General features: G+C 38.0%; 1 protein-coding gene across 1 annotated transcript in view; it reads left to right on the forward strand.

Moving 5' to 3' along the window:
- The window catches only part of LOC144452020 (uncharacterized), a 52,676-nt gene that overhangs the window by 27,783 nt on the left and 12,756 nt on the right, over positions 1-12,137 (forward strand). The window contains exons 46-57 of the mRNA XM_078143015.1: positions 137-326; positions 499-557; positions 1,050-1,172; positions 2,194-6,333; positions 7,169-7,262; positions 8,282-8,376; positions 8,883-8,996; positions 9,585-9,675; positions 10,008-10,141; positions 10,573-10,762; positions 11,094-11,152; positions 11,873-11,995. Of these exons, the coding sequence (XP_077999141.1) occupies positions 137-326; positions 499-557; positions 1,050-1,172; positions 2,194-6,333; positions 7,169-7,262; positions 8,282-8,376; positions 8,883-8,996; positions 9,585-9,675; positions 10,008-10,141; positions 10,573-10,762; positions 11,094-11,152; positions 11,873-11,995 (5,412 nt within the window). The remainder of the gene's footprint in view (positions 1-136; positions 327-498; positions 558-1,049; positions 1,173-2,193; positions 6,334-7,168; positions 7,263-8,281; positions 8,377-8,882; positions 8,997-9,584; positions 9,676-10,007; positions 10,142-10,572; positions 10,763-11,093; positions 11,153-11,872; positions 11,996-12,137) is intronic.

The raw sequence follows: 12,137 nt of genomic DNA on the forward strand, positions 1-12,137 counted from the left end.
ATAGTGCATTATTGTGGCAACAAGCGGTTCCGAATTCCAAGCTTTATCTACATCCATGGTTGTTTATTTGATGTGTGTATTTCTTTTTGTGATATACTAATTAGTAATTGTTATCCATTCTCTTGTTGAAAACCAGAATTTATTTGAAGCTGGCGAAGGAACATGGGGAACAGAAGAATCAGTGTTCAACACAATCTTGGTTTCCCGTAGTTACAAACATTTGAAACTCGTATTCAAAGAATATGAAAAGCTTTCAAACAAGACCATGCTAGAGGCCATTGATTCTGAAATGTCTGGAGATCTGGCCAAGACAATGAAAACGATAGGTAAGTTCTACTGGCCACTTATTTCGTCTGTTTTAGACATGTAACTTCGATACATCATTTTTAACTGTGATTAAAATTTTATCCTGTTTGTCCAACCAACTAAGCTTATCCTGTAACCCCGACATCATCTGCATTGGTCAAAATCTGACATATTCATTCTATCTCATTTCAGTCCGTGTTGTGATGGGTAAGAAGTTATACTTCGCCCAGAGATTACATGGCTCTATGAAGGTAAGTTCAACAGTTCATTGAAATTAGGTTAAATTAAGGTACCCATACCTCTGGTTTTGAATTCACTGTAAGTGTTTTTATACAACCTGGTATTAACGTAAACATATTCCGTATTGGAGCCCATAAAGCAGTACTGTGTATATTTTGTCTAGCATTCCAAGATTCTGTAAGGAACCTGTTGAAAATTTTTATGAGTGTTGTTTGAAAGAATGATATAATTATAGAAGTCAAAGGGTGTATATGTTACTCAATTGGACGCCTGATTTGGGCAGATGCAGGACAACCTTACTAAATATTACTCTGTGTGTGTGTGCCACAACAGTACAAAATTTGGGTTTCGGGTGAATAACCCGTTGTCAAATTGATCACAAGTCAAAACTTTTGAGTTTATGAGTATGACCTGTTACTGTTATTAAAACACAGTAAAGCTATGTAGTCTAATGACAATGATTTGTTAACAGTTGTATTTTCATCCCTATTTTTCTCTGACAGGGTCTATTTACTGATGATAAAACACTCATACGTATTATCTTGAGAACTTGCCACAGTAACCTGTCCGACATAAAAGATATTTTCCTCCACGAGTATGGAGAAACATTGTCTTCCTGGATTGCTGTAAGTTTGATACATTTTAATGGATTTGTTATCAATTGTTTGTATACTAAGTGTTAGTTCACAAATATTTAATGTCTGCCTTATGATACATGTTTTACAACGAGTACAGTGTGTAGTTTATTTCAAAAGAATAGGGCCACCGCCCATCATTCAACGAAAAGAGGATAAATATTACAGTAACTTTTGGAACACAATGACAAATAAAATAGAAAGATTACAAAGATAGTAACGTCTTCTCTCTGAGTAAGAACACTTTAAATACAAAATAGATAGTGTAAGTTGATTGCTGGTCGAAAGTAAGGTTATTGCTTTATCTCGTGTTTACAACGAGTAGAACATAAAGAAAGTGTGTTACTCATTGTAAAACTGGATTGAATTATACAATAGCAGTATACATACACAGTCAGAGTATGTTTCTTGAATATTCTACTCTTTAATTATACATCCAGACTTGGAAGGAGAAGTTAAATCATTGTCATAAAGATAGTAAAGGGGGAAATAAATTAAGAACATGCAAGTTATTTAAACATAATTTTGAATTTGAAAATTATTTAAGTAATATCAGGGATTTTAGTTTATAGAAATTATTATCAAAATTTAGGTTAAGTGACCATACTTTAGAAATAGAATTAGGTAGAAGGAGATCCCCAAAAGTTCCTGTTGATTTAAGATTTTGTAAAAGAGGTAATTCAAATTTAGTTAATTATTGACATTTTATTTTACATTGTCCAACTTTCAATATAGAAAGGAAAAAATTGTTTCCAGAATGTGATGTAACAATTAGTAGTATCAATAGAAATTTATCTTTTTTAAATATTATGCAATATCATCTTCCGCTTGCCAAATTTTTGAAAAACTTATTGATATAGTTATATTTATATATATTTTTTTAAAAATGTTTTGTCGTTATTATTTTCGTCGTTGTTGTTGTTGTTGTTGTTGTTTACCTTACTGTATTCACTGAAGATGCAGTTGTGTAAGAAAGTTATTAATTAATTAATTCAATTTGATCACATTTTAGGATGACACATCAGGGAACTACAAGAAGATCCTATTGGCTCTTGTCGGTGCACATGACCCAAATGCAAGTCTTGATGTCTCTCCCGTTGGGGAGGCAAGCGGGTCGTTGAAGAAGAGGAAAAAGTTCCGCGTGTTCAGTTTGCGGAGGGGTGTCTCAGGACAGTTCAAAGGTGCAGGATCAAAAAAGGCCCATGCATCAATGGATGATGTTAACTTGAAAGGTGATGGCAGCCTTGAAGTCGAAGGAAAGGACCTTGATGTTGACATCAAAGTGGATGACCCAGACATTCATGTTGAAGGAGCATCCCCGAAGAAGAAGAAGAAATTTAACTTCAAGGGCTTTGGAGGACGTTTCAAGATGAAAGGAAAGAACAAGTATAATGTATCAATGGATGATATGAATGCAAAAGGAGACACTGACAAAGGCGTATATGTAGGAAAAGGGGATGTGGATTTTGGAGCTGGAATCGATACCCCAAAAGTTGGACTTGGTGGCAGTGGAGGAGCAGGAATTGGAGGTGGCATTGATGTAGATGCACCAAAAGGAGGCATCAGTATTGGAGGTTCTGGCATTGGAGGTGGCCTGGATGTACATGCACCAAAAGGTGGACTTGGCATAGGAGGAGGCCTTGATGTTGATAAACCTAAAGGTGGACTTGGCATTGGAGGTGGAATTGGTGGCCTTGATGTTGATGCACCCAAAGGAGGAATCGACATTGGAGGCGGCCTTGATGTTGAAAAACCCAAAGGTGGAATTGGCATTGGAGGTGGATTTGGAGGTGGCCTTGATGTTGATAAACCCAAAGGTGGAATTGGCATTGGAGGCGGCCTTGATGTTGATAAACCCAAAGGTGGACTTGGCATCGGAGGTGGCATTGGAGGTGGAATTGGAGGTGGCCTTGATGTCGACAAGCCGAAAGGTGGAATTGGCATTGGAGGTGGCCTTGATGTAGATGCACCAAAAGGTGGAATTGGAATTGGAGGTGGCCTTGATGTTGATAAACCCAAAGGCGGACTTGGCATCGGAGGTGGCATTGGAGGTGGCCTTGATGTCGATAAGCCCAAAGGTGGAATTGGCATTGGAGGTGGCCTTGACGTAGATGCACCAAAAGGTGGAATGGGCATTGGAGGTGGCCTTGATGTTGATAAACCCAAAGGTGGACTTGGCATCGGAGGTGGCATTGGAGGTGGAATTGGAGGTGGCCTTGACGTAGATGCACCAAAAGGTGGAATCGGCATTGGAGGTGGCCTTGATGTTGATAAACCCAAAGGTGGAATTGGCATTGGAGGTGGCCTTGATGTTGATAAACCCAAAGGTGGACTTGGCATCGGAGGTGGAATTGGAGGTGGCCTTGATGTAGATGCACCAAAAGGTGGAATTGGCATTGGAGGTGGCCTTGATGTTGATAAACCCAAAGGTGGACTTGGCATCGGAGGTGGCATTGGAGGTGGAATTGGAGGTGGCCTTGACGTAGATGCACCAAAAGGTGGAATCGGCATTGGAGGTGGCCTTGATGTTGATAAACCCAAAGGTGGAATTGGCATTGGAGGTGGCCTTGATGTTGATAAACCCAAAGGTGGACTTGGCATCGGAGGTGGAATTGGAGGTGGCCTAGATGTTGATAAACCCAAAGTTGACATTGAGGGCAGTGGAAAAGCTGATGCTGACATTGAGGTAGCTAAACCAAAGAAAGGTGGATTTGGCTTTGGATTAAAGATGCCCAAATTTAGTATGCCGAAATTTGGATTTGGCGGAAGCAAAAAAGGTGGAATTGACATTGGAGGTGATGTTGATGTAGATGCACCAAAAGGCGGAATTGGCATTGGAGGTGACCTTGATGTTGATAAACCCAAAGGCAGACTTGGCATCGGAGGTGGACTTGGAGGAGGCCTTGATGTTGATAAACCCAAAGGTGGAATTGGCATTGGAGGTGGAATCGGAGGTGGCCTTGATGTTGATAAACCCAAAGGTGGAATCGGCATTGGAGGCGGCCTTGATGTTGATGCACCAAAAGGTGGAATCGGCATTGGAGGTGGCCTTGATGTTGATAAACCAAAGGGTGGAATCGGTATTGGAGGTGGCCTTGATGTTGATGCACCAAAAGGTGGAATTGGTATTGGAGGTGGCCTTGATGTTGATAAACCAAAGGGTGGAATCGGTATTGGAGGTGGCCTTGATGTTGATAAACCCAAAGGTGGAATTGGCATTGGAGGTGGCCTTGATGTAGATGCACCAAAGGGAGGAATTGGCATTGGAGGTGACATTGATGTTGAAAAACCTGACATTGAACTTGATGGCAGTGGAAAGGCTGATGCTGACATTGAGGTAGCTTCACCAAAGAAAGGTGGATTTGGCTTTGGACTAAAGATGCCCAAATTTAGTATGCCCAAATTTGGATTTGGTGGAAGCAAAAAAGTTCGAGCTGGTGGTGATATTGACATAGATACACCCAAAGGTGGAGCTGGTGGTGATATTAAAATAGATGCACCAAATGTTGATGTTGGTGGCGGTGGAAAAGGAGACATTGACTTTGGAGTAGATATCCCATCTATGGATATTGATCTCGACTCAGAAATCAAGTTCGAAAAAGAGAACACTGTTCAACTACCAATGGGTGATTTGAACCTTGAACCTGAGATTAAGTTAGATACAGAAGTCAGTGTTGAAGCAGCGGCACCAGACATGGACTTTGGATTACCTGGAGGTGGAATTGGAGGTGGCCTTGATTTTGATAAACCCAAAGGTGGAATTGGAGGTGGCCTTGGTTTTGATAAACCGAAAGGTGGAATTGGAATTGGAGGAGGCCTTGACGTTGATAAACCCAAAGGTGACTTTGGCATTGGAGGTGGAATTGGAGGTGGAATTGGAGGTGGCCTTGACGTTGATAAACCCAAAGGTGGCTTTGGCATTGGAGGAGGCCTTGATGTTGATAAACCCAAAGGTGGAATTGGCATTGGAGGCGGCCTTGATGTTGATAAACCCAAAGGTGGCTTTGGCATTGGAGGTGGCCTTGATGTTGATAAACCCAAAGGTGGCTTTGGCATCGGAGGTGGCATTGGAGGTGGCATTGGAGGTGGCCTTGATGTTGATAAACCCAAAGGTGGCTTTGGCATTGGAGGTGGCCTTGATGTTGATAAACCCAAAGGTGGAATTGGCATTGGAGGTGGCCTTGATGTTGATAAACCCAAAGGTGGAATTGGCATAGGAGGAGGTCTTGACGTAGATGCACCAAAAGGTGGAATTGGTATTGGAGGTGGAATTGGTGGCCTTGATGTTGATGCACCAAAGGGAGGAATCGGCATTGGAGGAGGCCTTGACGTTGATAAACCCAAAGGCGGACTTGGCATCGGAGGTGGCATTGGAGGTGGCCTTGATGTTGATAAACCCAAAGGTGGACTTGGCATCGGAGGTGGACTTGGAGGTGGCCTTGACGTAGATGCACCAAAAGGTGGAATTGGCATTGGAGGCGGCCTTGATGTTGATAAGCCCAAAGGTGGATTTGGCATCGGAGGTGGAATTGGAGGTGGCCTTGATGTTGATAAACCCAAAGGTGGAATTGGCTTTGGAGGTGGTATTGGAGGTGATAAACCCAAAGGTGGTTTTGGCATTGGAGGCGGCCTTGATGTTGATAAACCCAAAGGTGGAATTGGAATTGGAGGAGGCCTTGACGTTGATAAACCCAAAGGTGGCTTTGGCATTGGAGGTGGCCTTGATGTTGATAAACCCAAAGGTGGAATTGACATTGGAGGAGGCCTTGACGTAGATGCACCAAAAGGTGGAATTGGCATTGGAGGTGGTATTGGAGGTGATAAACCCAAAGGTGGTTTTGGCATTGGAGGTGGCCTTGATGTTGATAAACCCAAAGGTGGAATTGGCATTGGAGGAGGCCTTGACGTAGATGCACCAAAAGGTGGAATTGGCATTGGAGGTGGTATTGGAGGTGATAAACCCAAAGGTGGCTTTGGCATTGGAGGTGGCATTGGAGGTGGCCTTGACATTGATAAACCCAAAGGTGGAATTGGCATTGGAGGTGGCCTTGACATTGATAAACCCAAAGGTGGAATTGGCATTGGAGGTGGAATTGGAGGTGGCCTTGATGTTGATGCACCAAAGGGAGGAATCGACAGTGGAAAAATCAATGTAAATACCTATATTGTCCTATAATGCAAGATTTTGAAAGGTTGATTGCAACTTGAGTCAAACTCACTGTTGAAACATTGAATTAAGACTCACATTTGATTGGAAGGTATTAAAAATAGACATCTATCACAAGTTTCACCATACATGTCCGTGGATTAAGATAAACTCAATTTAGAAACTGAAGTACAACGGGCATATTTTTCTTAACTCCCTATATTATATGTATGTATTCACTTCACTATTAATTCTCTGATAACAAACTCTTTCTCCTCCCAGAGTTTGCAGCTAATGGTTACAGGTAAAAACATCAAGGGATCGCCAAACAACTTTGCATATCATACACATTTTATGTTCCCCAAGAACAATTTAGTTAGATAAGAAACAGGCTTCTCACAGACCACTCATTACAAATATAAACAACACCACTTCCTGCCAACAAGCAGGCACTGTATGTGTACACACATATCACTAGTAACTTTGAATCAATACACTTGTATGTGTCAAAATGTAAGCCTGCAGTGTGATGACTTTCAATAGCCTCTTTGTTCCAAGGACGATGTGTGTGTGTCTGTGTATCAGTAGGGGTCAGATGATTTTGTTTGTATTTGTATTGAGTGGTCTGTTCGAAGACTTTTTCTTATCTATCTAAATTGTTCTTGGGGAACATAAAATGTGTATGATATGTCGCACAGTCAATCGGTGATCCCTCGATGTTTTACCTGTAACAATTGCTACTGCCACATGCCACTATTTAAAACCCTTATGAACTTAGTGAAAGAAAACTGTTAACATCACAAATATTTAATGTACTCTATCAATTTCTGTTTTGAATTAGTTTAAAAGTGGGACAGTAAAGCCTATGGTGGACTTTGATGCCAAGGCAGAGTGCCAAAGACTTAAGGATATTATGAAAAGTGTGAAGGGCTTTGGTGAGTATACAAATCTACTGTGAAAGAAATTATAAAAGGAAGTTACCAACTGTTGCTTTGGTTTTAAAATTATTTGTAGACATTTCATGTACAGCATTCAATGTGTATACACACACACACACACACACACACACACACACACACACACACACACACACACACACACACACACACACACACACACACACATATATACATACATACATACATACATACATACATACATACATACATACATACATACATACGGTACACACACATACATACATACATACATACATACATACATACATACATACATACATACATACATACATACATACGGTACACACACACACATACATACATACATACATACATACATACATACATACATACATACATACATATACATACATACATACATGCATGCATGCATGCATGCATACATACATACATACATACATACATACATACATACATACATACATACATACATACATATAAACATACATACATACATACATACATACATACATACATACATACATACATACATACATACATACATACATACATACATACATACATACTAAATCTTGTGACGCCTTTAAAATGGCAGTCACTGTCAAAAACCATTCTGACTAAATACTCTCCCCCGGTGTGTTATTCCTTACCCAGGACCTACACCGTAACTATACAGATACAGATACATACATACATACATACTTACAATACTCACTCACACACACACACACACACACACACACACACACACACACACACACACACACACACACACACACACACACACACACACACACACACACACACACACACACACACACACATTTGTTATTACTTTCTGTGGTCAATGTGCACAGAAATGACAACAAACTATTCAGTGTTGCAACACCTAATTATCACAGGAGAGTAGTCCATATTTTGACACAAATGTCAAGAACTTGCCAAAACCTAAATACATTCAATCATGTCATAAGTTGTCATCTTATACGCTTTCATCTCTGTCACCATCTTAGGAATGCATAAGTCACTGCTAATAGAAATCTTGACTGGTACAAACAATGCTCAGAGGCAAGAGTTAGTGAAAGAATACAAGATTATGTTTGGAAAGGTAAGAGTTTTTACAAATTCAAATAAAATTGATCACGTGGTATTTGCCTTTTGTTTTTAATTTTCAGCTTTGTGCACTGTATGTATCTTAGCTATAGCTATGTATTTGATAGCTCTTGACTTACTGACTGACTTTAAAAATTTAGAGACTGTCATAATTGTAATTACATAAACAAAGTACTGAGTTTGTCACATGTTCATAGAACATTGTTTGAGTACATTTGAAAAGTAACTTTCGTTTATTTGCCATATAAAGAATGAATTTGTCACAGTATGCCATACATATACTGTATAGAATACAATTGAGAGTTCTATGGCCCGAGTTTGGTACTTTATAATTCATGGTACAATGAGAAATAATGAGGGCTTTCTAAAAGAAGAATGTAAAATATCAATACAATTGCTCTACAGTAACTATGAAGTATGGAATGTCGAATAACTATATTTTGAAGGGAACCGGTTAAAATTGGAATCCAAAGTAACATATTTCACACATTTCAATTTCAGGATCTTTTGGCTGATATTAAGGCCAACACCAGGTTTAACTTTGGGAAAGTTTGCACTGGTCTATTAAGGACACCTGCTGAATATAACGCCTATTGCCTGAGGAAGTCGATTAAGGTAAACAGAGTTATGCATTGACTTACTTCAAAACATAAATAGAACTTGTGTGCAATGTTATTCCAAAACATATATTCATATAATTGGTTTGAAGTAAAAGTTTCTCTTGCATAAAAGACATCACATATCTGACATAAAAGCCTGATTATTTTAATGTATCGTTCAGGTGTGTACTTTGAGTAAGACTCAATCTGCTGACATGTATTACTGGCTGGTACTCTAATAGTAATAAGTTTCACATTTAGATGGAAATTGGTTCTTTGGAGCACAGTGTTCATGGCATGAAAGCAGTTTCTTTTTTAAATTATGTCTTTTTTTATTTTTCATTATACTTGTGTATCAAGTTTTTCTTGCTCAGATAAGGTTTCCATGATATTGGTATTAGTTATGTGTTCATTTATACAAGGAAGTTGAGGGGTCTAGATGACTTGACTCCCTAACACTGCATAATTGCTCGATTAAAGAGTCTGTGCATGTGGATGTACAGCACACCTATACTATGGTGCTGCTTTCTAGTGTCATTGAAACCCTTATGAATTGATGTTCAAGTGGAGAACTAATTAGACAAGGTTTTTTTTTATCAATCAGGGACTTGGCACTGATGAAGACACCATGATTGAAATCATTTGTACCTGTACAGAAGAAGAAATGGCAGTAATTAAAACTATCTATCAGAAAGGTAATGACTTCATGTTATCAATGGGTCCACTCAGTTTTTTCATTTTGAAAAGTTGTCATTTACGAAAAAGGTCAGAGAATGCATGCGTGCTCTTATTTAAAGGAGATGATGGATGTGACCCCCTTAATAATAAAAGAACACAGCATACTGCAAAATACGAAATTCAACAACGTAGACTTTTATATTTTACTCGACATTGTGTGAGAAGAGGCTTTGGCTCAACAATTTATCGAGTTTAAATAAAGTCAAATAATAATAATAATAATAATAATAATAATAATAATAATAATTTTGAATTATATTTTTTTTTCATTTTAATTTCTACCCTTCAGAGTATGGAACAACCGTAGAAGAAGACGTAGCTGGTGATACATCAGGAGACTTCAAGAAAATCATGTTATTATTATTGAAAGGAGGACGTTCAACAGGACCAGTTGATCTACCCCAAACTGAAGTAGATGCAAAGGTATGGTCAATACATTTCATTTCAAATAATTGTTTGGGTTCGGTTACCTGACCCTACCTAGCTTTTCACTGCCGACTCTAAACTTTTGTTCACGTATTCAAGAAAAAATTGATAAAATTGCAAAAATTGTTAAGTCTTACAATAAACAACACAGGGACCATTCTGAAAACACTGGAAACCTGAACAAGACACTCACACAGAAAAAAAAATATAATATAATAAAATAAAAAATCTACCTACCCAACCTATTCTTAAATTGAGCATGATTGGAACAACACAATTTTCATATATTATATATCATATATTGCATCACATCATATCATATCATATCATATCATATCATATCATATCATATCATATTAAATTCAGCTATATGTAAAATGCAAGAAAAATACTACAATCAAATCAATACATATCACTACTTTGTACAGGCAATATTTGAAGCTGGTGAAGGCCAATGGGGCACTGATGAATCGGTTTTCATGAATATCATGGTATCAAGAAGCTACAAACAATTGAAGGTCACATTCGCAGAATATGAAAAAATTTCAAAGAAGACCATTTTGGAAGCCATTGATTCCGAACTGTCTGGTCACTTTGCAAAGACGATGAAAACAATTGGTAAGTTGTAGTTGATATTATGATTCTTTTTTTTTTTTTGCCAAAAGCCAAAACATGAGTATAGAATAAAGTTATAGTAAGTTTTTTGTAAAGTATTAGTAACACTGTCATCATGTAGGAGCACTTTAATAGCTCGAGAATATTTAAAGGTATTTTTTTCAAATGCATATCAAAACTCAGCAGTTGGTTAGTTTTGTACCCATGGTATGCGCTATCATTCTGATGATTTGCCAGGAAAAGGATATGTGTGTCTAAAGCATTACTTTCCATTGAATGCTCAATCTAGCAATTTGACTATTATCTAACCTTATCCCCCCTTTTTTTTATTCAGTACGAATCGTACTTGGTAAGAAGGTGTATTACGCCATGAGATTACAAGTCTCAATGAAGGTAAGAAAACACAACAGAATCTTAAAACATGTATCTGTTGTTAATTAAATCTTTAATTACCAAATTAAGTATTTCAGTGTTCCTTTAAAGAGGAATGCCATTCCAGAAAATAAAGGCATTTTCGTAAAGTATGGGTTCTAGAGTTATTTCATTATTTTACATCACCTACAATTACTTGTGTTTTCAGAAAAAAACATCAAATTGATCTTGTGTCTTTATAAGGTATCTTTGCTTTTGGCCATTGCATCATGGGAGTCAGCAGAAATAATATATTCAAGGCTGCACAATGAATATTCATGAGAGATGTTTTACACAGAAGGGAATAAGCACTCAGGAGTTTTGAATATTCATTCAAAAGGACAGATAAAAGACAACTTTGAATATAAAGAAATACTGCTCATTGAAAATTATACTTGCTGAAAGTGAAAGCCTTTCCTAAATGGTTCAGATGATCTCTTTATTCTCATAGTGCTGACCAGAGCTAAAGATTAAACAGACCTTGAACTTGGATTATTTAAGATAGATGTTACCTTAAGGACAGTCCTCGGATGATTTATGGTGTCAAGTGAAGTTAGATCAGTCTCGCATTATTAGGAAAATCTTGGTGATATTTTTGCCCGATATCATATTTTTCAATTTGAAAAATAGATGTATTACCCATTGGAGAGAATGTAAGAATACTGGCTTCTTCTAAATGACAATTTTTTTTTTCACCAACAGGGACTTGGTACTGATGACAGGACATTAATCCGTGTTATCATTAGAACCTGTGAGACTAGACTGCTGGACATCAAAGCAGTCTTCCTTCGAGAGTACGGAGACACTTTGGCAAAATGGATTATTGTAAGTCTGTTGTGATTATTTACCTGTAAATGTCCATTTTTTAATTTTAATTTATGTATAAGAACTTGTTCGTAACAATTTTCAAGAATTGCAATTCTTAACCTACTGATTCTTGTATCATTTTTCTTGTATTAAGAATTTT

The sequence above is a fragment of the Glandiceps talaboti genome, chromosome 22 (genome assembly GCF_964340395.1).
Source record: "Glandiceps talaboti chromosome 22, keGlaTala1.1, whole genome shotgun sequence".
Taxonomy (NCBI): domain Eukaryota; kingdom Metazoa; phylum Hemichordata; class Enteropneusta; family Spengelidae; genus Glandiceps; species Glandiceps talaboti.